This window comes from Entelurus aequoreus, linkage group LG01 (genome assembly GCF_033978785.1).
Source record: "Entelurus aequoreus isolate RoL-2023_Sb linkage group LG01, RoL_Eaeq_v1.1, whole genome shotgun sequence".
NCBI lineage: Eukaryota > Metazoa > Chordata > Actinopteri > Syngnathiformes > Syngnathidae > Entelurus > Entelurus aequoreus.
The window spans coordinates 75856688-75883313 of record NC_084731.1 but is presented as its reverse complement, the minus strand read 5'-3'; the positions used below and the strand labels follow the sequence as shown (position 1 = coordinate 75883313).

Below are 26626 nucleotides of genomic sequence, written 5' to 3'. Positions count from 1 at the left end.
CCCATAGATCCTGTTAACTGGCCACACCATTTGACTGACACACTAAGAACTGAATTGCTTAGCCGAAGATCTTATGAGGTGAACTCAGACTTCATATTCCCTAAAAAAGATAATGGAAGAAGTTTCCATCACCACTACTTCCACAGACGTTTAGTGAACAGAGAGAAAATTAACAGAACGTGGCTCATGTATTCTCCTAATTTCCCCCAATGCTATTTGCACTACATCGCCCCATAGATCTTCTGTGCCAGTGCATTGAGCAAGTCAAACACTGGATGTGCCAAAATTTCCTACAACTAAATGAAGATAAAACTGAGATAATTGTTTTTGGTGCTAAAAAAGAAAGGTTTAAAGTCATCCAACACCTTAAATCACTGTCCCTGAAAACCTCAAATAAAGCCAGAAATCTTGGGGTTATTTTAGATTCTGATTTACATTTCGACAGTCACATCAAATCAGTAACAAAATCGGCCTACTATCACCTCAAAAATGTAAAAAGACTTAGAGGGCTCATGTCAGCTCAAGACTTAGAAAAACTTGTACATGCCTTTATTACCAGTAGGCTAGACTATTGTAATGGTCTCCTTGCAGGTCTTCCCAAAAAAACTGTCAGGCAGCTACAGCTTGTTCAGAACGCTGCTGCTAGAGTTCTAACAAAGACCAAAAAATGTGAGCACATTACACCAATTCTTAAATCCTTACATTGGCTCCCTGTACATCAGAGAATAGATTTCAAAATCCTCCTGCTCACATATAAATCACTACATGGTCTAGGGCCCAAGTATATCACTGATATGCTCCCACTATATACGCCCTCTAGATCACTAAGATCTTCTGAGACCAATCTGTTAGCGGTTCCAAGAGTAAACTCAAATCAAGGGAGATCATCATTCAGTCACTATGCAACACATAGCTGGAATAAACTTCCTGAAGATGTCAGACTCTCCCCAACTCTCACTACTTTTAAAACTAGACTGAAGACTTTTATGTTCACCTTAGCTTTCAGCTAAATCTTTTAATCTTTTAACTTTTAACGTCTGCACTGTTTTTATTTTTTATTGTCTGCATTTTAATTTTGCTTTTATTTTCTTTCATTTCACTTTGTTGTCTGTGAAGCACTTTGAGTCTGCCTTGTGTATGAAAAGCGCTATACAAATAAAGTTGCCTTGCCTTGCCTTGCCTACATTTGTAGGTGTAAAGTCATTATTTCATTGTCAGATAAATTATTTAAATGGTTTATATTTTTTGTCTGTTGACATTTTTGTGTCTTTACATGTCAAATACATAATTACTGTGTAATGCTGGATATATACTTGTTGACACAATAGTAAAATATATCATTCATCAAATTCCACTTTGACGTGAGGCAGGTAAGTGTTGCGTCATTATCTTGTTGTTGAACTTGCATGTTAACTTTTTTTAAACCAATTTTGAGCCAAATACAAATGGCACTTGACACATACTAACTGTTATTATGCTAACTGTTTACGCTGTATACCTCAGAGTCATATAACTTGGTCCCTGACGCATTCTGCCGGTCGATGGTGGAGGATGTGTCAGTCGATCGCCAGCCAGGCATTAAAAAAATAGACCTAAAAATTGGCGATCATCAATCTTCACCAAGACGTCACTTTCGTCACTTGATTGACATTCACGGCACCCGAGGGTCTTGTGAGATGAAGCTGGCTGCTGCCAGCTCATTATTAAGAAAAAATGACCGACAGAAAGGCGAGAAACACTTTTTATTTCAACAGACTGCCGTACCTGCTGTCAAAACTCTAAAGACCGACTGCACAGTTCCTGTCTTCACAATAAAAGCCCTGCTTCATCCTGCCTGCGCTAACAAAATAAGAGTCTCAAAAAGTCAGCGTGCACAAGCTGGCAAGCTACAGAGTTTGCCACCTATGTATTTGTTGTAAAGTGTATAAAGGAGTATGGAAGCTGGACAAATAAGATGCCAAAACCAACCACTTTTATGTATATATTGGACAGAAAGGAGGACTTTTTTTCCTCCTCCATTTGAAAATGCGGACGTTCTCAGCACTACAGTCTGACTCCTATCAATGCAAGTCATCAGAATCAGGTAATACACCAAATTATTTACTTTTCTTCATGAAAGAAATGACTCTATATGTGTTAAAGTTAAAGTCCCAACAATTGTTAAACACACACTGGGTGTGGTGAAATGTGTCCTCTGCATTTGACCCATCCCCATGGTCACCCACCAGGAGGTGAGGGGAGCAGTGAGCAGCAGCGTGCTCCATTCTCGGGAATCATTTAGTGATTTAACCCCCAGTTCCAACCCTTGATGCTGAGTGCCAAGCAGGGAGGCAATGGGTCCCATTTTTTGTAGTATCTGGAGTTTGAACTCGCGACCTCCCAGTCTCAGGGTGGACACTCTAACTGCAAGGCCACTGAGTTGGTGTTAAACTTGCTTGTATTATCATTAAACAAATGTTTTACTTTTTAACAAAAACGTCTCTTTCATAAATAAATAAATATAAATGAAATATATGAATGAGATAGATCCCTTCGACTTGGTCAATTGAAAAGTAGCTCGCCTGCAGAAAAAGTGTGGGCAGTTGCAGTTCTTCTTCCGGCCTGCAAGTGTCGCTGCCACTTCACGTCTTGTCGCCAGGCAAGGAAACAGGAGTCAGTGAAGAAGACAATGCGGATGCTTTTGTGATTATGGTGTCAACAAAGAGACGACTACTTATGTCCTTTTTACGATTTTGAGATTTTTAGCGACGGCCGGCCTGTTTTTTTGGGGGGGACCCACGTGACCATGGTGAGTGAGTTTGGTGCTGGCGAAGTAGAAGAGAAAGATCTCGAAGCCGAAAACAGCCGTGCCGATGAACAATAATGACGTCAATGTTGGATTTGTATCTTCCTTATTCTTTCTTCATTCTTCTTCATTGTTTGTTTCCCTGCTACACGTGGGCGTGTTGTTTGTTTGTATTGATGTCATGAGCATTTGATCAGTCTTTTTTTTCTTTTTTTCTTATATTTTGTTTTTGCATTTGCTAATTCTAGCTAGAGAGGCTAACGCTACACATGACGTCACGTCCTGTTTAGGTAGCTGGGACGTGCTCCTGTGAGTAGCAAGTCTAAACTACTGTTATTGTAGAAAACACGATCAAACAGAAGAATTTAGATAAATAATCACATTAAACGTGTATTAATATCACATGTTTTGACGTTGACAATAATGTAAACTGCATAGAAATCCATTGATAAACAAGCACGTTATGGTTTATTTTCAATATACATGCATAGCCTTTGATGTGAACTTGGCCCTCACCAAGATGGCCGCTACATAGGCACAATGTTTGCAATTAGGTGTGGAACGGTTTGTAAAAGTCATGATTCGGGTTTTATCATGATTTTGTGACACAGTTTTCGGTTCAGTTTGACGTACATTGTTGTTCTTTTTGACACCCCATAATACTTCCATCCATCCATTATCTACCGCTTGTCCCTTTCGGGGTCGCGGGGGGTGCTGGAGCCTATCTCAGCTGAATTTGGGTGGTAGGTGGGGGACACCCTGGACAAGTCGCCACCTCATCGCAGGGCTAACACAGATAGACAACATTCACACTCCCATTGACACACTAGAGCCAATTTAGTGTTGCCAATCAACTTATCCCCAGGTGCATGTCTTTGGAGGTGGGAGGAAGCCGGAGTACCCGGAGGGAACCCACGCAGTCACGGGGAGAACATGCGATCTCCACACAGAAAGATCCCAAGCACGGGATTGAACTCAGAACCTTCGTATTGTAAGGCACATGCACTAACCCCTGTGCCACCCCATAATACAATGCTTCTCAAATAGTGGGTGCCATTATTGTTTGCATTTATTTTGACGTCCTCATTTTAACCAAAAAAATCAGCACAAATAATTTTATTAGTTTTTGTTTTTTTAGGTATTTTTTATATAATGTACTCCTGAGTTAATGTTGCATATCAATTTGAATTTGGTATTTACGATTAACTAAAATTTTTTAGTATCAAACAGTCCGGTAGCTCTCATCTATTCATTATTGGGCTTTTACAGTTTATTTTCAAGTTCATATGGATATCGACAAAGTACTTACTCACTGCAAACCAGTGACGTGCACTGAGATTTGAGGTTGGGGAGGCACTGACCCACTAGTCAGATTTACACACATACAGTATGATGCTAAGTCACTGACTCACAAGTCAGATTTACAAACATGACAGTATGATGCAATGGCACCGGCTCAAAAACACACAGTATGATGCTAGTATGATGCTAGAATAAGACATTTCAATACACTTAGCACACAATTAACACAGCACTGCAGAGCAGACACTAGACCAGGGGTCCCCAAACATTTTGACTTGGGGGCCGCATTGGGTTAAAACAATTTGGCCGAGGGCCCGGTTGTATGTATATATATATATACACACAGTCGTGGTCAAAAGTTTACATACACTTGTAAAGAACATAATGTCATGGCTGTCTTGAGTTTCCAATACTTTCTACAACTCTTATTTTTTTGTGATAGAGTGATTGGAGCACATACTTGTTGGTCACAAAAACATTCATGAAGTTTGGTTATTTTATGAATTTAGTATGGGTCTACTAAAAATGTGACCAAATCTGCTGGGTCAAAAGTATACATACAGCAATGTTAATATTTGGTTACATGTCCCTTGGCAAGTTTCACTGCAATAAGGCGCTTTTGGTAGCCATCCACGAGCTTCTGGTTGAATTTTTCACCACTCCACTTGACAAAATTGGTGCAGTTCAGCTAAATTTGTTGGTTTTCTGACATGGACTTGTTTCTTCAGCATTGTCCACACGTTTAAGTCAGGACTTTGGGAAGGCCATTCTAAAACCTTAATTCTAGTCTGATTTAGCCATTCCTTTACCACTTTTGACATGTGTTTGGGGTCATTGTCCTGTTGGAACACCCAACTGCGCCCAAGACTCAACCTCCGGGCTGATGATTTTAGGTTGTCCTGAAGAATTTGGAGGTAATCCTCCTTTGTCATTGTCCCATTTACTGTCTGTAAAACACCAGTTCCATTGGCAACAAAACAGGCCCAGAGCATAGTACTACCACCACCATGCTTGAAGGTAGGATGGTGTTCCTGGGATTAGAGGCCTCACCTTTTCTCCTCCAAACATATTGCTGGGTATTGTGGCCAAACAGCTAAATTTTTGTTTCATCTGACATCACATGGACCAAAATAAGACCTTCTGGAGGAAAGTTCTGTGGTCGTTTTACCAATATCCATAGTGGAATCACTAGACTTTAAAGGCCTACTGAAACCCACTACTACCGACCACGCAGTCTGATAGTTTATATATCAATGATGAAATCTTAACATTGCAACACATGCCAATACGGCCGGGTTAACTTATAAAGTGCAATTTTAAATTTCCCGGGAAACTTCCGGCTGAAAACGTCTAGGTATGAAGACATTTGCGCGTGACGTCAAGGGTTGAAGCGGAAGTATTCGGACACCATTGTATCCCAATACAAACAGCTCTGTTTTCATCGCAAAATTCCACAGTATTCTGGACATCTGTGTTGGTGAATCTTTTGCAATTTGTTCAATTAACAATGGAGACTGCAAAGAAGAAAGCTGTAGGTGGGAACGGTGTATTAGCGGCTGGCTACAGCAACACAACCAGGAGGACTTTGAGTTGCATAGCAGACGCGCTACCGTGACTACAGCTTTGGCTTCCAAACATTTGATCGCTTGCCCGTACGTGCGTGTCGCTATGTGCATGTCACGTACGTAACTTTGGGGAAATATATGTTTCTTGCCGACTCTGATGGCGGCCGGGGTGTCGTCGAAAGCTACTACGCCCGCCGCCGCCCGCGCAGCTGTCCTCACCTTGACTTCCTCCGTCTCCGGGCCGCCGACCGCATCGATGATCGGGTGAAGTCCTTCGTCGCGCCGTCGATCGCTGGAACGCAGGTGAGCATGGGTGTTGATGAGCAGATGAGGGCTGGCGTAGGTGGAGAGCAAATGTTTTTAGCATAGCTCTGTCGAGGTCCCGTAGCTAAGTTAGCTTCAATGGCGTCGTTAGCAACAGCATTGCTAGGCTTCGCCAGGCGGTACAGCATTAACCGTGTGGTTACAGGTCCAGAGTTTGGTAGTATTGTTGATCTTGTCTATCCTTCCAGTCAGGGGCTTATTTCGTCTGTTTCTATATGCAGTTAAGCACGATGCTATCACGTTAGCTCCGTAGCTAAAGTGCTTCGCCGATGTATTGTCGTGGAGATAAAAGTAACTGAATGTCTATTTCACGTTCTCGACTCTCATTTTCAAGAGGATATAGTATCCGAGGTGGTTTAAAATACAAATCTGTGATCCACAATAGAAAAAAGGGGGAGTGTGGATTCCAATGAGCCCTTGTACCTAAGTTACGGTCAGAGCGAAAAAAGATACGTCCTGCACTGCACTCTAATCCTTCACTCTCACGTTCCTCATCCACAAATCTTTCATCCTGGCTCAAATTAATGGGGTAATCGTCGCTTTCTCGGTCCAAATCACTCTCGCTGCTGGCGGCCATCATTGAAAACAATGGGGAAATGTGAGGAGCCTTTCAACCTGCGACGTCACGCTAATTCCGGTACAGGCAAGGCTTTTTTTTATCAGCGACCAAAAGTTGCGAACTTTATCGTCGATGTTCACTACTAAATCCTTTCAGCAAAAATATGGCAATATCGCGAAATGATCAAGTATGACACAGAATGGATCTGCTATCCCCGTTTGAATAAATAAAATTAATTTCAGTAGGCCTTTAACTTAACCGCGGTAGGGGTGCCCCGATCCAATATTGATATTAGTCTGATATCAGCAAAGAAAAAATAGGGGACAATATCGTCATGTCTGATACAAGTCGTCATGCAGTGTGTTTACTTGTGCAAAGTTAGCATCTAAATGTCCTCCAATAAGCACACACTTTCTTCTATTTTAGTCGAGTCGTTTACAAAAGATGCACATGCTCGGCTATAGTCCAGTGACCGTTGTTGGGCCTAGAGGGCTGGCAAAAATATCGTTTTCAGCTGGAGTCTATTTGGGCCGACGCGGTACACAGTTGTAATACCCTTTTCCTCCACTTGTGGCAGTATTGACAAAATCAAATAAACAGAAGAAGTCTAAGGCTTAAGTCATAGAGAAGTTTGCTAAGCTCAAAAAATACGACTTAAGTGGTGAAGCTGTATTTTCGTTTTTCATTAAAAAAAATTATATGTAATTATTATTATTAATTGAATTAGATTTTAATTTTTATTTCAGCACTGCATAATTGTATGTACATTTATTTTCCATCAGTTTTTATGGGTCCCTTCTTTTGCAGTATATTGTGATTGATTGTGATCAGCCTTACATAATCCTTGGTATTATGTTTTGTTATTAACACATGCGTTTATGTCATTTGACAAGGATTATCCTGTTAAACTGTAAGTAAGTTAGATATAATGATTGAGTATGTTCAAATCAAGATTTCTAATTCAGTGTTAATTTTTGAGTGGGCTCTGAGGTCAAAAAGGTCAAGAACCCCTGCTACTATGAGCTAGCGGATACACAACAGCTAAGCACACAATAGCACACAGGCTAGACTAATGTAATAATAATTGAACAATATTGCAGTCTAAAACAGCACATTTGTCAATATACAAAAGCTAAACATGGGAGCTACAGGCTACTAGGAGCTAGCAGCTACACAACAACTCAGCACACAATAGCAAAGAAGCTTAGTGAAACAACATCACAGTCTAAAACACATTTGTCTACATAAACAAGTATCAAATAAGAATAGTTTCATGTTACTTACACATACAAAGTCTCCAAGGCAGAAGCGTATTAGAAAGTATCCAGTAACAGACGTGTCCGCATCATTCAACTTACTGCGTAATGACCTAAATTTATTGTGACCACTAGATCTTGCAAAAAAAACTATTACCACTCCACTTCAACTTAAAAACAGTCCATTCCAGACGGTTAATAATAAATAGGTTAGTGTTTTTCATACCGACAATTGTTCTACTTTTGACTCGTTTCATAAGATCAAAGCTTTTCCAACATTCCACGTTACAAACTAATACAAGTATGTGTGACACCTGCTGATATCGTATCAGGTTAATGTCCGTATCGGCCAACCATCAAGGCTCCACATCATATATCGGAAGTGAAAAAGTAAACTAGTAACTGCAGTGAATTGTTTGTTGTCTTTGAGGCTGACGAGGCTTTGCATCGTTTCCCTGATGTCGATGACGAGGAGGAGGAAGAGGGGGAGGTTACCAAGGAAACGCCAAAGCGTCCTGTCTACTGCATATGCAGGAAGTCTGACATCAATTGTTTTATGATGTAATACCCCCGAACTGCACTACATCCACGCTGTGCCCTTTGTGCACTCTGTCATACTGTTGTCGTCCAATCAGAGGCTGCGATGGCTGCGCAGAGTGGTTCCATGGCAACTGCGTGGGCGTGTCAGAGAAGGCAGCCAAAGCCATCAGAGTTTGGTTCTGTCCGTCCTGCCGAGGTCGCTCGTCTTTTTGGTGAACAAAACACTTTACGTCACCGCTAGCAGGTTAGCGCTTAGCGTCCTCTCCTCGTCTTTAGAGATTGACCCCTCTCTAGAGGTGAAGTATCGCCAGAAGAAGACAAAGGAGGCAGAGGAAGACGGGGAGGAATGGGAGGAGGACGGCAGCTCCACCCCCCAGGCCAAGATGGACAGGAGGCGGGGCTCGCAGCAGGTAACCTGGCAACCAGGAATTTGTTGGCTTGCACAAACAAACCTGCTGCGAGACAACCTTTGGCTTTGTCCCTCTGCTTCCTGTCCCGCAGCAAATCAAGCGCTCAGCTCGCATGTGTGGCGAGTGCAACGCCTGCTTGAGGACGCGCGACTGTGCCACCTGTGACTTCTGCAAAGACATGAAGAAGTTCGGAGGCCCTAACAAAATACGACAAAAGTGTCGCCTCAGGCAGTGTGAGGTGCGCGCACGGGTGAGTGACCGCAACGCACACACAGCCTCGAGCACACCTTCAGGCGTGTAAACATGTATCTAGCACGCGTGTAGTAGACATGTTCACACCTGTAGCATGCATGTAGCAGACATGATCACGCCTGTAGCATGCATGTAGCAGACATGATCACACCTGTAGCATGCATGTAGCAGACATGATCACACCTGTAGCATGCATGTAGCAGACATGTTCACACCTGTAGCATGCATGTAGCAGACATGTTCACACCTGTAGCATGCATGTAGCAGACATGATCACTCCTGTAGCACGTGTAGTAGACATGTCCACAGCTGTAGCACACATGAGCATGTGTAGCAGACATGTTCACACCAGTAGCATGTGTAACAGACATGTTCACACCTGTAACATGCATGGAGCAGGCATGATCACACCTGTAGCACGTGTAGTAGACATGTCCACAGCTGTAGCACACATGAGCATGTGTAGCAGACATGTTCACACCTGTAGCACACATGAACAAGTGTAGTAGACATGTTCACACCTGCAATTTGTGTAGCAGACATGTTCACACCTGTAGCATGTGTAGCAAACATGTCCACACCTGTAGCACACGTGAGCATGTGTAGCAAACATGTCCACATCTGTAGCACACATGAGCATGTGTAGCAGACATGTTCACACCTGTAACATGCATGTAGCAGACATGATCACACCTGTAGAACACATGAGCATGTGTAGCAGACATGTTCACACTTGTAAAATGCATCTAGCAGACATGTTTGCACCTCTAACATGCATCTAGCAGACATGGTCACACCTGTAACATGCATGTAGCAGACATGATACATCTTTAGCATGTCTAGCAGACATGTTCACACCTGTAGCATGTGTAGCAGACATGCTCACACTTGTAACATGCATGTAGTAGACATGTTCACACCTGAAGCTCGTATGTTCACACCTGTAGCATGTGTAGTAGATATGTTTACACCTGTAGCATCCATGTAGTAGACATTTTCACACCTGTAGCTTGTACGTTCACACTTGTAGCATGTGTAGCAGACATAATCACACCTGTAACATGTGTAGCAGACATAATCACACCTGTAGCATGTGTAGCAGACATTAACACATGTGTAGCAGACATATTCAGACCTGTAGCATGCATGTAGCAGACATGTTCACACCTGAAGCGTGTGCATTCACACCTGTAGCATGTGTAGCAGACATTTTTACACCTGTTGCATGTGTAACAGACATAGTCACACCTGTAGCATGCCTGTAATAGACACCTTCACACCTGAAGCTTGTATATTCACACCTGTGACATGTGTAGCAGATATGTTCACACCTATAGCATGCATGTAGTTGACATGTTCACACCTGAAGCTTGTGTAGTAGACATGGACACACATGTAGCATGTGTAACAGACATATTTACACTTGTAGCATGCATGTAGTAGACATGTTCACACCTGAAGCTTATGTAGTAGACATGTACACAACTGTTGAATGTGTAGCACACAATCACACCTGTAGCATGCATGTAGTAGACATGTTTACACCTGTAGCATGTGTAACATAAATATTCACACCTGTAGCATGCATGTAATAGACATGTTCACACCTGTAGCATGTTTAGCCGACATGTTTACACCTGTAGTTTTCATGTTCACACCTGTGGCAGACATGTTTACACCTCTAGCATGCGTGTGTAACACTTGTTGACGCCTGTAGCATGCATGTACAACACACCTGTTGCAGACATGTTGACGTCTGTAGCTGACATGTTGACACCTGTGGCAGACATGTTTACATCTGTAGCATGCGTGTGTAACACCTGTTGATGCCTGTAGAATGCATGTACAACACACCTGTTGACGCCTGTAACAGACATGTCGACGCCTGTAACAGACATGTTGACGCCTGTAGCAGACATATCAACGCCTGTGACACAGTTAATTTAATTTAATTTATTTAGCCTTTATTTAACCAGGTAAAATCCCATTGTGATCAAAGATCTCTTTTCCAAGGGAGACCTGGCCAAGAGGGCAGCAGCAAGGTCACATTAAAAACAGTAAACAACACATAAAACATAAAATTTACAACATTAAAACTTGCTCACATAACACATGTGCATACAGACAAGGTAGACTGCAATCCTTTCACAGAAGCTTTAAGCCTGTAGCAGACATGTTGATGCCTGTAGCAGACATGTTGTTGCCTGTAGCTGACATGTTGACGCCTGTAGCAGACATGTTGACGCCTGTAGCTGACATGTTGTTGCCTGTAACTGACATGTTGTTGCCTGTAGCAGACATGTTGACGCCTGTAGCAGACACGTTGACGCCTGTAGCAGACATGTTGATGCCTGTAGCAGACATGTTGACACCTGTAGCAGACATGTTGACACCTGTGGCAGACACGCTGACGCCTGTAGCAGACACACTGACGCCTGTAGCAGACACGTTGACGCCTGTAGCAGACATGTTGACGGCTGTAGCAGACATGTTGTTGCCTGTAGCTGACATGTAGCTGACGCGTTGACGCCTGAAGCAGACAAGTTGACGCCTGTTGCTGACCTGTTGACGCCTGTAACAGACACGTTGACGCCTGTGACACGGTTAATTTAATTTATTTTATTTAGCCTTTATTTAACCCGGTAAAATCCCATTGTGATCAAAGATCTCTTTTCCAAGGGAGACCTGGCCAAGAGGTCAGCAGCCAGGTTACATTAAAAACAGTAAACAACACATAAAACATAAAATTTACAACATTAAAACTTGCTCACATAACACATGTGCATACAAACAAGGTAGACTGCAATCCTTTCACAGAAGCTTTAAGCCTGTAGCAGACATGTTGACGCCTGAAGCAGACATGTTGACGCCTGTAGCTAACATGTTGTTGCCTGTAGCTGACATGTCGTTGCATGTAGCTGACATGTTGTTGCCTGTAGCTGACATGTTGTTGCCTGTAGCAGACATGTTGACGCCTGAAGCAGACATGCTGACGTCTGTAGCAGACATGCTGACGTCTGTAATAGACATGTGGACGCCTTTAGCTGACATGTGGACGCCTTTAGCTGACATGTGGACGCCTTTAGCTGACATGTGGACGCCTGTAGAAGACATGTGGATGCCTGTAGCAGACATGTGGACACCTGTAGCTGACATGTGGACGCCTGTAGCTGACATGTCGACGCCTGTAGCAGACATGTCGACGCCTGTAGCAGACATGTCGACGCCTGTAGCAGACATGTCGACGCCTGTATCTGACATGTCGACGCCTGTATCTGACTTGTCGACGCCTGTATCTGACATGTCGGCCCCTGTAGTAGACATGTCGACGCCTGTAGCAGACATGTCGACGCCTGTAGCTGACATGTTGATGCCTGTAGCAGACATGTGGACGCGTGTAGCTGACATGTGGACGCCTTTAGCTGACATGTGGACGCCTTTAGCTGACATGTGGATGCCTGTAGCAGACATGTCGACGCCTGTATCTGACATGTCGGCGCCTGTAGCAGACATGTCGACGCCTGTAGCTGACATGTCGACGCCTGTAGCTGACCTGTCGACGCCTGTAGCTGACATGTTGACGCCTGTAGCTGACATGTTGACGCCTGTAGCTGACATGTTGACGCCTGTAGCAGACATGTTGACACCTGTAGCAGACATGTTGACGCCTGTAGCAGACATGTTGACGCCTGTAGCAGACATGTTGAAGCCTGTAGCTGACATGTTAATGCCTGTAGCTGACTTGTTGACGCCTGTAGCTGACATGTGGACGCCTGTAGCAGACATGTCGACGCCTGTATCTGACATGTCGACGCCTGTATCTGACATGTCGGCGCCTGTAGCTGACATGTCGACGCCTGTAGCAGACATGTCGACGCTTGTAGCAGACATGTCGACGCCTGTAGCTGACATGTCGACGCCTGTAGCAGACACGTTGAAGCCTGTAGCTGACCTGTTGACGCCTGTAGCTGACTTGTTGACGCCTGTAGCTGACATGGCGACGCCTGCAGCAGACATGCTGACGTCTGTAGCAGACATGCTGACGTCTGTAGCAGATATGGTGACGTCTGTAGCAGACATGCTGACGTCTGTAGCTGACATGTTGACGCATGTAGTAGACATGTTGACGCCTGTTGCTGACATGTTAACGCCTGTAGCTGACATGTAGAGGCCTGTCGCAGACATGTGGACGCCTGTAGCTGACATGTGGACGCCTGTAGCTGACATGTGGACGCCTGTAGCTGACATGTGGACGCCTGTATCTGACATGTCGACGCCTGTAGCTGACATGTTGGCGCCTGTAGTAGACATGTCGACGCTTGTAGCAGACATATCGGCGCCTGTAGCAGACATGTCGACGCCTGTAGCTGACACGTTGACGCCTGTAGCAGACATGTCGACGCCTGTAGCTGACACGTTGACGTCTGTAGCTGACGCATGTAGCTGACACGCTGACACCTGTAGCTGACGCCTGTAGCTGACACGTTGATGCCTGTAGCTGACGCCTGTAGCTGACACGCTGACGCCTGTAGCTGACATGTTGACGCCTGTAGCTGACATGTTGACGCCTGTAGCTGACATGTGGACGCCTGTAGCTGACATGTCGACGCCTGTATCTGAAATGTCGACACCTGGAGTAGACATTTCGACGCCTGTAGCAGACATGTCGACGCCTGTAGCAGACATGTCGACGCCTGTAGCAGACATGTTGACGCCTGTAGCTGACATGTCGACGCCTGTAGCTGACATGTCGACGCCTGTAGCTGACATGTCGACGCCTGTAGCAGACATGCTGACGTCTGTAGCTGACATGTTGACGTCTGTAGCTGACATGTTGACGTCTGTAGCTGACATGTGGACGCATGTAGCAGACATGTTGACGCCTGTAGCTGACATGTTGACGCCTGTAGCTGACATGTAGACGCCTGTAGCTGACATGTAGACCCCTGTAGCAGACATGTCGACGCCTGTCGCAGACATGTCGGCGCCTGTAGGGAACATGTCGACGCCTGTAGCTGACACGCTGACGCTTGTAGCTGACACGCTGACGCCTGTAACTGACACTTTGACGCCTGTAGCAGACATGTCGACGCCTGTAGCGGACATGTCGACGCCTGTAGCTGACATGCTGACGCCTGTAGCTGACACGCTGACGCCTGTAACTGACACTTTGACGCCTGTAGCAGACATGTGGACGCCTGTAGCTGACATGTGGACGCCTGTAGCTGACATGTGGACGCCTGTAGCAGACATGTCGACGCCTGTTGCTGAGATGTCGACGCCTGTAGCTGAGATGTCGACGCCTGTAGCTGACATGACCGCGCCTGTAGCTGACATGACCGCGCCTGTAGCTGACATGACCGCGCCTGTAGCAGACAAGTCAACGCCTGTAGCTGACATGACCGCGCCTGTAGCAGACATGTTGAGGCCTGTAGCAGACATGTCGACGCCTGTAGCTGACATGTTGACGCCTGTAGCTGACATGTTGACGCCTGTAGCAGACATGTCGACGCCTGTAGCTGAGATGTCGACGCCTGTAGCTGAGATGTCGACGCCTGTAGCTGACATGACGGCGCCTGTAGCTGACATGACCGCGCCTGTAGCTGACATGACCGCGCCTGTAGCAGACAAGTCAACGCCTGTAGCTGACATGACCGCGCCTGTAGCAGACATGTTGAGGCCTGTAGCAGACATGTCGACGCCTGTAGCTGACATGTTGACGCCTGTAGCAGACATTTCGACGCCTGTAGCTGACATGTTTCATTCATGTCCACACATGTTTCCGCCTGTAGCACATGAGGTTGTGTAAGAAGTTGGACGTTGGCACTGTGGAGCAGAAGATGCTTCGGGTGAAAGAAGTGGAGGAGGCGAGAGCGAGCGGCGTGAAGGGGCGGGGCCTCCACAGAAAAAGTCACATGACCGAGGAGGAGGAGGAGGAGGAGGAGGAGGAAGAGGAGGCCTTCAGTGAAAGTGAGCTGGAGCTCTACAAGCAGTACAAAGCTGCTGGATTCAGAGACATGGTTAGTAGCAAGTGGGCGGAGCCAGTGGGTTGTGAGAGGCGGGACTTCCTGTCATGTGTCTTGCTGTCACAGGTGTGGCACAGCGAGGAGGAGGAGGAGGAGGAGGAACCCGACACCTTAAGGAAAAAGGCGGTGAAGGTGAAGCACGTGAAGAGACGCGAGAAGAAGCCTGAGAAGAAGGTGAGCTGGTCCTCGTAGACCGCCATCACGCCACTGACGCTGTCGCCGTCTGGCAGAAGTCTGTGTCCGCTCCCAAGGTGGAGGTGCGGCGTCACAAGGTCAAGCAGCGGCACAAGGAGCGCGTGCGGCACAGCGAAAGAGGCGGAGAGGGTGGAGCCAAGGAGCCGGGCGGGACCCTGCGCCAGTGCCTCGGTCCGGGCTGCGTCCAGGCGGCCCGGAACAACTCCAAGTACTGCACCGACGACTGTGGCATGAAGCTCGCCGCCAAGTCAGTGGCACGCATGCACCATCATCCTTCCCGCCACGTCACATGACCATGGCCATGTTTGCGTGTCCGCAGTCGCATCTACGAGATCGTGCCTCAGAGGATCCAGCAGTGGCAGCAGAGTCCCTGCGTGGCGGAGGAAATGGGGCGGAGACAGCTGGAGCGAATCAGGAAGGAGCAGCAGGCGGCCAGGCTCCGCCTCACGCTGATGGAGAAGCGCTTCCACGAGCTGGAAGGCATCATCGCCAACTCCAAGGTGCACCAGGTGCTGCACGACGAGGAGGTGAGGACGCGCGCTTACGCAGGAAGTCAGGCCGCCTTTCAAAGTAAAAGCGTGCGCGTGTGTGTTGGCGCAGGTGAACGAAGGCGAGGGCGACGACACCGACTTTCAAATCTTCTGCGTGTCCTGCAGTCACCCTGTCAACCCCAAGGTGGCGCTGAGACACATGGAGAGGTGCTACGCCAAGGTCAGTCTCCACGCCCTCCATGTTGGCTTTCAGGTGACCTCTGCTGACCTTTGACCCTACAGTACGAGAGCCAGACCTCCTTTGGATCCATGTACCCCACACGCATCGAAGGGTAGGACACCCATCTCTCCGCCTGTCTCTGCGACTGTCCCTCACAGTCTGTCCCTTACAGTCTGTCCCTCACAGTCTGTCCATCACAGTCTGTCCCTCACAGTCTGTCCCTCACAGTCTGTCCCTTTTAGCCTGTCCCTCACAGTCTGTCCCTTACAGTCTGTCCTTCACAATCTGTCCCTCACAGTCTGTCCCTTACAGTGTGTCCCTCACAGTCTGTCCCTCAAAGTCAGTCCCTCACAGTCTGTCCCTCACAGTCTGTCCCTTTTAGTCTGTCCCTCACAGTCTGTCCCTTACAGTCTGTCCTTCACAATCTGTCCCTCACAGTCTGTCCCTTACAGTCTGTCCTTCACAATCTGTCCCTCACAGTCTGTCCCTTACAGTCTGTCCCTCACAGTCTGTCCCTCAAAGTCAGTCCCTCACAGTCTGTCCCTCACAGTCTGTCCCTTTTAGTCTGTCCCTCACAGTCTGTCCCTTACAGTCTGTCCTTCACAATCTGTCCCTCACAGTCTGTCCCTTACAGTGTGTCCCTCACAGTCTGTCACTTACAGTCTGTCCCTTCCAGTGTGTCCCTCACAGTCTGTCCCTTACAGTGTGACCCTTAAAGTGTGTCCCTCACAGTCTGTCCCTAACAGTCTGTCCCTTACAGTCTGTCCCTTCCAGTGTGTCCCTCACAGTCCGTCCCTCACAGTCTGTCCCTCACAGTCTGTCCCTTACAGTCTGTCCCTTCCAGTGTGTCCCTCACAGTCCGTCCCTCACAGTCTGTCCCTCACAGTCTGTCCTGTCCACCTTGCAGAGCCACCCGCTTGTTCTGCGACGTCTACAACCCTCACAGCAAAACCTACTGCAAGCGCCTGCAGGTCTTATGTCCGGAACATTCCAGAGATCCAAAGGTTTGACCCGCCTTTTGCCCTAGTGCTAATGCTAACGCTAGTGCTGTCGATGTCAAATCTCAACAATGCTAGTAGTCTTGTGCATATGTCAACAATGCTAATATAACAACAATGCTACTAGTGTTGTCAATGACATGTCAACAATGCTAATATGTCAACAATGCTACTAGCGTTGTCCATGACATGTCAACAATGCTAATATGTCAACAATGCTACTAGCGTTGTCCATGACATGTCAACAATGCTAATATGTCAACAATGCTACTAGCGTTGTCCATGACATGTCAACAATGCTAATATGTCAACATTGCTACTAGCGTTGTCCATGACATGTCAACAATGCTAATATGTCAACAATGCTACTAGCGTTGTCCATGAAATGTCAACAATGCTAATATGTCAACAATGCTACTAGTGTCGTCAATGACATGTCAACAATGCTAATATGTCAACAATGCTACTAGTGTTGTCCATGACATGTCAACAATGCTAATATGTCAACAATGCTACTAGTGTTGTCAATGATATGTCAACAATGCTAACATGTCAACAATGCTAATTTGTCAACAATGCTACTAGCGTCAACATGTTAACAATGCTAATATGTCAACAATGCTACTAGCGTTGTTTATGACATGTCAACAATGCTAATATGTCAACAATGCTACTAGCGTTGTCCATGACATGTCAACAATGCTAATATGTCAACATTGCTACTAGCGTTGTCCAAGACATGTCAACAATGCTAATATGTCAACAATGCTACTAGCGTTGTCCATGAAATGTCAACAATGCTAATATGTCAACAATGCTACTAGTGTTGTCAATGACATGTCAACAATGCTAATATGTCAACAATGCTACTAGTGTTGTCCATGACATGTCAACAATGCTAATATGTCAACAATGCTACTAGTGTTGTCAATGATATGTCAACAATGCTAACATGTCAACAATGCTAATATGTCAACAATGCTACTAGCGTTGTCCACGACATGTCAACAATGCTAATATGTCAATGCTAATGGCTTTGTCCACAACTTCTCAACAATGCTAATATGTCATCAATGCTAATATGTCAACAATGCTAATATGTCAACAATGCTAACATGTCAAAAATGCTATTAGCGTTGTCCTTGACATGTCAACAATGCTACGAGCGTTGTCAACATGTCAACAATGCTAACATGTCAACAATGCTACTCGCGTTGTCAACATGTTAACAATGCTAATATGTCAACAATCCTAATATGCCAACAGTGCTAATTTGTCAACAATGCTACTAGCGTTGTCAACATGTTAACAATGCTAATATGTCAACAATGCTACTAGCGTTGTCCATGACATGTCAACAATGCTAATATGTCAACAATGCTACTAGCGTTGTCCATGACATGTCAACAATGCTAATATCTCAACAATGCTACTGGTGTTGTCAATGACATGTCAACAATGCTAACATGACAACAATACTAACATGACAACAATGCTGATACGTCAACAATGCTACTAGCGTTGTCCACGACATGTCAACAGTGCTAATATGTCAATGCTAATGGGTTTGTCCACAACTTCTCAACAATGCTAATATGTCATCAATGCTAATATGTCATCAATGCTAATATGTCAACAATGCTAATATGTCAACAATGCTACTCGCGTTGTCAACATGTTAACAATGCTAATATGTCAACAATCCTAATATGCCAACAATGCTAATATGTCAACAATGATACTAGCATTTTCAGCATGTTAACAATGCTAATATGTCAACAATGCTACTAGCGTTGTCCATGACATGACAACAATCCTAATATGTCAACAATGCTAATATGTCAACAATCCTAATATGTCAATGCTAATGGCTTTGTCCACAACTTCTCAACAATGCTAATATGTCATCAATGCTAATATGTCATCAATGCTAATATGTCAACAATGCTACTAGCGTTGTCAACATGTTAACAATGCTAATATGTCATCAATGCTACTAGCGTTGTCCATGACATGACAACAATCCTAATATGTCAACAATGCTAATATGTCAACAATGCTAATATGTCAACAATCCTAATATGTCAATGCTAATGGTTTTATCCACAACTTCGCAACAATGCTAATATGTCATCAATGCTAATATGTCATCAGAGCTAATATGTCAACAATGCTACTAGCGTTGTCAACATGTTAACAATGCTAATATGTCAACAATGCTACTAGCGTTGTCCATGACATGACAACAATCCTAATATGTCAACAATGCTAATATGTCAACAATCCTAATATGTCTATGCTAATGGCTTTGTCCACAACTTCTCAACAATGCTAATATGTCATCAATGCTAATATGTCATCAAAGCTAATATGCCAACAACGCTAACATGTCAACAATGCTACTAGCGTTGTCAACATGTCAACAATGCTAATATGTCAACAATGCTACTAGTGTTGTCAACATGTTAACAATGCTAATATGTCCATGACATGACAACAATCCTAATATGTCAACAATGCTAATATGTCAACAATGCTACTAGTGTTGTCAACATGTTAACAATGCTACTAGCGTTGTTCATGACATGACAACAATGCTAATATGTCAACAATGCTACTAGCGTTGTCAACATGTTAACAATGCTAATATGTCAACAATGCTACTAGTGTTGTCAACATGTTAACAATGCTACTAGCGTTGTTCATGACATGACAACAAACTTAATTTGTCAACAATGCTAATATGTCAACAATGCTAATATGTCAACAATCCTAATATGTCAATGCTAATGGCTTTGTCCACAACTTCTCAACAATGCTAATATGCCAACAATGCTAACATGTCAATAATGCTACTAGCGTTGTCAACATGTCAACAATGCTACTAGCGTTGTCAACATGTTAACAATGCTAATATGTCCATGACATGACAACAATCCTAATATGTCAACAATGCTAATATGTCAACAATGCTACTAGTGTTGTCAACATGATAACAATGCTACTAGCGTTGTCAACATGTTAACAATGCTACTAGCGTTGTTCATGACATGACAACAATGCTAATATGTCAACAATGCTAACATGTCAACAATGCTAACATGTCAACAATGCTAACATGGCATCAATGCTAATAGTGTTGTTCCAATGCTAAGGTTGATGTAGAAAGATGTCCTGCAGGTGGCAGCAGACGAGGTGTGCGGCTGTCCTCTGGTCAAAGATGTCTTCCAGCCCACAGGAGAGTTCTGTCGCATCTCCAAGAGGAAGTGTAACAAACATTACTGCTGGGAGAAACTACGCCGCGCTGAGGTCGACCTGGAGAGAGTCCGAGTGGTACTGCAGGTTTTTTAAACACTGTCTTGACGGTGGGACCCAATGACGCCAACAAGTGTGTGTGTGTGTGTGTGTGTGTGTGTGTGTGTGTGTGTGTGTGTGTGTGTGTCTGGGTGTGTGTCCTCAGTGGTACAAACTGGACGAACTGTTCGAGCAGGAGAGGAGCCTACGCGCCGCCATGACCAATCGAGCAGGTCTACTGGCTCTCATGCTGCATCAGACCATCCAGCACGACCCCATCACCACTGACCTGCGCTCGGGCAAAGACCGCTAGGGATGGCTTTTATTGTGAAGGGGAGAAAGGAAGTGTGCTGTGATCACCGCTAAACCCAGCAGCACTTCCTCAAAACATCTGTAACTCCAGCCTTCTGTTTTATACCATTTGTAACTTTTAAATGTTGACATATTATCTTGTATTTCTTACATATTGTGTTTCATTTTTATATTTGTTTCTTCACAAATACACCTCACGTATCCCTTTTCACTTTCATAGAAACACAACAAGTACTTTGTATGAACACTTTTGGAAATGACATACCAAGAAACTTCATACAAAATATGAATTTCTGTTTTTAGGGCGAAAAAAACAAAGACAATAAATGGACCTTAAAACAATGTCAGTCAGGTTTATTTTGTTTAATTATAATGGGGTACATAATTCTAACTTGTAAGAATGCTGTGTGTGATGATGATGTTAGCATGTGTCATATAGCAAGTTATATGACTGAGGAAAACGGTTAAATTAGCAAGAAAAGTTAGCATGCTAATGTTGGCAGCACATGTCAAATACCAAGTTATATGGCTCTGGGGTAAACGACTGAAAAGTTAGCTAAAAGAGTTAGAATATGTCATGTGCCAAGTTATATGGCTTTACCATACCATACCAACTTTATTTATAAAGCCCTTTAAAAAGCAAGCACAGTTGAAGAACAAAGGGCGGTACACCACAAAGAAATAGAGGCAAAGGACAGAAATAAAAATACACATTGAAAAAACAAATGCAAATTACCCTAAGAAAAATTTGTTAGATAAAAAACAGTTTAAAAAGTTAAAAACAGTTAAAAAAGTTAAAAGCTAAAAACAGTTTAAAGCAGTGGTTCTTAACCTGGGTTCGATCGAACCCTAGGGGTTCGGTGAGTCGGGCTCAACGGTTCGGGGGAGGTCAAAACACCCAACTCATCGTGTAAATAAAAACTTCTCCCTATCGGCGTATTACGGATACGGCAACAGCAGAAGTCACACTGATTTGCAGGTGTGTAATTTGTTGTGAGTTTATGCAGTGTGTTGGTTTTGTTGTTTGAACAAGGTGATGTTCATGCACGGTTCATTTTGTGCACCAGTAAAAAAAACATGGTAACACTTTAGTATGGGGAACATATTCACCATTAATTAGTTGCTTATTAACATGCAAATTAGTAACATATTGGCTCTTAACTAGTCATTATTAAGTACTTATTAATGCCTTATTCGAGCGGCATGGCCTTATTATAACCCTAACCCTCTAACCCTAACCAAATAACTCTAAATTAAGTCTTTTGTAACCCAGGCTTGAAAACACCATATGCCTGGAGTTTAAATAATTCATTTGAGTTAAAATAATTCATTTAGTAACGATACATTCATTTCAGTTAAATAACAGTGTTAAAACAGGTACAAACTAATCTGCACTTTACGTTATTCATTTATATTTTTAACCTGCTCTACAAGTTGTTAAAATAGAAAATACACAATATACATAAAAATGTTGACACAAACATGGTGTCTTAACAGAAATTGCAGAGGTAAAAATTACCTGTCTCCATGATTGTCACCTCTAGAGGGCAATCAGTGAGCCTGTGAGCCCTTCCGTGTCACTCGTTTTATGACGCAACTTCCTGTAGTGTGGAAGAAGAGAAACTCCTCTTCCGGTTTTGTCGGTACATGCGATCAATCCTTAGCCATCCACTCGGTAAGGCTTGAAAATAAGCTTGCAATTCGATCCATCCACATTTCTAATGTTGTTATACAACTTTTGATCCGTATATTGTGTTGTTTGAACCTTGTAGAGCAGTGTGACATCCGAGTGTAATATTCACTGACTGATATCCGGTGTGCAGTCATTTCACTTGATCAGCGGTAGTGTTGGGTTGATTTTTTTTTATTATTATAGAGGTTTATTTGAAATAGGGACAGATACAAAAACATAGACATCTGAAACAGTTATCCGATGCATGCATCACAGTGTTTGTAGCCAAAGCTAATTTACAACACTTGTCCCCAACAACAACAACAACAACAACAACAACACAGATCCAACATCATTAAAATAGGAAAATAAAAAATAGAGTGAGTTGATAATAATGATAATAGTAATAACACAGACAAAGTGCAAACTAGATAAAAGCCAATAATAATAATAATAACACATACAAAGTGCAGACTAGATAAAAACCAATTAGTAAAAATGAGTAAAAACTAAACATGGGAACACGATTGTTGCTCAACTAGCCATAATTTTGTTTGTTTTTTGAAAGTGACAAGTGCAGGTATACTTTTCAAAGTGTCCGGTAAAGAGTTCCATAGTTGTGGTCCTTTTATTGAAAAGGCAGTCTGGGCAAAAGATGTTCTACGGAATGGAACACAACAGTTGCCTTTTGACACTGCTCGGGTGGTAGATCTGGTACCACTTTGCAGTCTTGTAATTGCCTTGCAGAGCAATTGGGGAGCAGAGTTATGCAAGCATTTAAAAACCAGTTTGACTGTGTGTAACAAAATAAAATTGGTAAAACTTAAAATATTGTATTTGGTTAAAATTTGGCAATGATGATATCGTATACTCTTCTTGTCTAGAACTTTCAAGGTGCGGTTATAAAGACACTCAATGGTCTTGATTGATGACTGGTGTGCCTGGGACCATGTGGTTAAGCCATAAGATATGTGTGACAGAATCATTGCATTCATAAAAGTAAAAGCACAGCTAAGAGTTAAGCAGTGTCTTATAATCTTAAAACAGCCTAGGTTTGCCTTCAGGGTTTTACACATCTTCTTAATGTGACTTTTAAAATTCAGCTGATAGTCTATGATTATGCCCAAATATTTGACTTCAGGTACTTGTTCAATGACCTCCTCATTAATTTTTATATTCAGGTTTGTTTGAGGTAGCTTTTTTATGGAGAAGCAGACAGAGTTAGTCTTTTTAGTGTTTAGGGTTAAACAGGATGACTCCAGCCAAGATGCTATTTTGTCTAATTGAGCATTTAACTTCTCAGCAACTAGAGTACAGGTCTTACCTGATGTATATACCACTGTGTCATCCGCATACATCTGTAAATCTATATCTGTGCATACATCTGGTAGGTCATTGATGTATAGACTGAATAGTATAGGTCCCAAGACACTACCCTGAGGTATCCCTGTTTCTATTTTGCGGAAGGAAGATCTCACATTATTAATGGTGACACATTGTTCACGGCCCTTTAGATATGACTCAAACCAGGACAATGACTGTTTGGATAAATTGAATTTAGTTAGTTTTGAAATTAAAATGTCATGATTGACTGTATCAAATGCTTTTTTTAAGTCTAGAAATACTGCACCGACCACCTGTCCTTTGTCAAGAGAATGTTTGATCCTTTCAGTTAAAAAACAAGTGGCAGATTCTGTAGAATGGTTATGTCTGAATCCGAATTGTAGGGGAGTCAAATAGTGATTTGTCTCAAGGTGGTGCATTAATTGTTCCGAAACAATCTTCTCCAGGACTTTAGATAAAACTGGAAGAAGGCTGATAGGTCTATAGTTAGATGTCATTCCAGCATCACCAGATTTTAAAAGTGGTATTACCTGTGCAGTTTTCCATCCATCTGGGAATTGCCCAGTTTTAATGGAAATATTAATAAGACGGGTAAGAGGCTGTATAAGGATGCCGCTATATTTTTTAAGAAAAGCTGTGTCTAGGTTATAAATATCCTTTGAGTATGTGGTGTTTAGGTCATGTATGACATTTAGGACAGTTGTCTGACTAACCTCCTTGAGCTGAAATGAGCTGTCTTGTTCATTAGGTATGTCTGTTGTTTGATCATCATTAGTCCTACAAGAGAAACCAGAGGAAAGGTTTTTGACAGATTCTATAAAGAATTTATTGAACTCATTTGAGACTTGTGTACAATCAGTAATGATTTTGTCTCCTACTTTAAGTTTATATTGGGTTTGGGTGGTGTTACCCTCTGGGTTTAATAGGCTGTGTAGTAGTTTCCAGATCATTTTGCCATTTCCTTTGGCCTCTAATAGCATGTGGATGTAGTAGTTTGATTGGGACATTCTGAGCTGTTTAACTACTTGATTACGCAAGCCTTTAAATATTTTCAAATCAGTGTCACTACGAGTTTTGACAAAAGTTTTTAAGGCATAATCTCTCTTTTTCATTAATTTCCGGATATCATCATTAATCCATGGTAATTGAAATTTTCTGTGGGATTTTTTTCGCTTTCTAATAAATTTATCAATAATGCGTCCGATAGTAGACATTAGCTGATTACAACAGGCGTGTACTTGGTCATGTTGTTGGAGCTCGTCCCAATTAATACCCTTTAATTCGTTTTCAAAAGCAGTTGTTGATTGGCGAGGGATCTCAAGTTTAAAAGTTTTCTGATCTTGATTTTTAAACCTTGTCAGACGTGTCTTTGTGAGTTTTCTTGCAGCTAATGTCAGATTATGGTCTGACAAGCCGGTGACTAGATTGTACGTTTTTACGATTCTGTCAGGCTTGTTTGTGAAGATTAAATCAATTAGTGTCTGAGTGTTTTTAGTGATACGTGTGGGGGTTTCTATCTTCTGACTAAAGTCATGTTTAGATGTGAGGTCTTTTAGTTTTTTTCTGCAGTGTTTGTCAAGCCAGTTTAAGTTAAAGTCTCCGAAGACAAGTACTTCACTGTTATTCTTAAAATTCTTAAACAGTACATCTAAGTCTTCGCATAGCGTTCCAACGCATGCAGATGGAGGGCTGTATACCACCAATACATTGAATTGCATATTTTGTGATAGTGTGACATTAATACATAAACATTCAGTAGATGAGGCCTCATGAAGCGTTTCGACACATTGCAAAACTGTATTGATACTGTGTCACTAAATACTGACATCTGCTGGACATTAAAAATCCCTACAGGCAACCTATGGACCGACTCAACTGACACTGATTTTATGACTTAGTATATACAATAATATAAACCAAGTCATTGTATTTCATTTAGGATTATTTAATATCTTCATTTAAATAAAAATATATTTTTATCTTTTTTAGATACAGTCAAATAATGTGAACATGTATCGTGACTAGGATGGCAGAAGGTGGGGATTGAACCCCAGTAACCAGCAACCCTCCGATTGCTGGCACGGCCACTCTACCAACTTCACCACGCCGTCATTCCTGTAACTTCTCTAGTAACAGTAGTGATGGGTCCTGCAACACAGATGCATCGGCGCATGCGTCGAGCTCCTAGAGCGAAACCCTGTTTCGGTGCGCGTACCGCTTTTAGAAAGTCCGATCATGAGCTGCTTTGGTCACGTGACCGATACGCGAACTGTATCGCACTGACGCCTCCTCTGTGCCCTGTGAGCAACGTTCCCTCTAAGGTGCGCGCCTGCGCAATTGCGCAGTGCTCAAGCGTCCTCCGCGCACACCGTGCGCCGCACAGCCAATATATGCCGCGCACCAAATCAAACCCATCTGAATTCTAAACAAAATAGACACATTTATTCTGTGTAATTTTGAAATGCAACTTTGAGTGACAGTGACAACAAGCGGCCCTAACGGTGTTCGTCAACAACACGCATTGCGCCGCTTCCTAATAAACACAGTTTGGCGCGCAGGCGTCAGTGCGATACAGTTCATGAGCGGTCACGTGACCAGAACAGCTCATGAGCGGTCACGTGACCAAAACAGCTCGTGTTCGGTCACGTGACTTTCTAAAAGCGATACGCGCACCGACACGGTATCGCTCTATGAGCTGGACGCATGCGCCGATGCATCGGTGTTGCCGGACCCATCACTAATCAGCGGTGAGTGAATAACAATGATGTGATGTTTTATTTGAGCCATAAGTGTTGGTGATAAGTGTTGGTGATATTCATGTTTACAGCACATGCTAGGAACACTGTGATTATTTTTGTTTTACTGAAGTAATAGATTACTGAGTACTTTTGATTTAGTGATTGAAGGGGTAATTTTTAGTGCATCTCTCACCTGTGCTAGCAAGGGAGAGATTTAGCACGTTGTAACCTTATATACCTCCAAGTTGCTACACAAAAGTCCATTTTGAGCATTAATGTGAACTTTGTGCAATTAACCTACCTCGTTTAATTGTGAACTTAAAGGTGCATTTAAATAGTATTT

General features: G+C 43.3%; 1 protein-coding gene across 3 annotated transcripts; it reads left to right on the top strand.

Annotated features, from left to right (window-relative positions):
- The first annotated feature begins 2633 nt into the window (after nucleotides 1–2633).
- Nucleotides 2634–20862, top strand: LOC133657313 (CXXC-type zinc finger protein 1-like). Of its 3 annotated transcripts, none has more exons than XM_062058491.1 (14): nucleotides 2634–2788; nucleotides 8222–8352; nucleotides 8427–8527; nucleotides 8608–8741; nucleotides 8833–8991; nucleotides 14786–15013; nucleotides 15086–15193; nucleotides 15253–15461; nucleotides 15534–15741; nucleotides 15815–15925; nucleotides 15988–16037; nucleotides 16833–16929; nucleotides 20104–20256; nucleotides 20384–20862. In XM_062058491.1, the coding sequence occupies exons 1-14, from the start codon at nucleotides 2786–2788 to the stop codon at nucleotides 20528–20530; spliced, it is 1839 nt and encodes a 612-aa protein (XP_061914475.1). In that variant the 5' UTR covers nucleotides 2634–2785; the 3' UTR covers nucleotides 20531–20862. The 3 variants fall into 3 exon arrangements, with proteins under 3 accessions (XP_061914475.1, XP_061914469.1, XP_061914481.1); XM_062058485.1 differs by having other exon boundaries at nucleotides 15250–15461; XM_062058497.1 differs by lacking the exons at nucleotides 8222–8352; nucleotides 8427–8527 and having other exon boundaries at nucleotides 2638–2788; nucleotides 15250–15461.
- Nucleotides 20863–26626: the final 5764 nt, after the last annotated feature.

What these genes read in the sequence shown, in the direction of transcription:
- LOC133657313 (XM_062058485.1), top strand. An exon ending in GTTCTGTCCGTCCTGCCGAG is followed by an intron (nt 8,528 to 8,607) that starts GTCGCTCGTCTT and finishes CCTCGTCTTTAG; the next exon opens with AGATTGACCCCTCTCTAGAG. An exon ending in AGAAGAAGCCTGAGAAGAAG is followed by an intron (nt 15,194 to 15,249) that starts GTGAGCTGGTCC and finishes GCCGTCTGGCAG; the next exon opens with AAGTCTGTGTCCGCTCCCAA.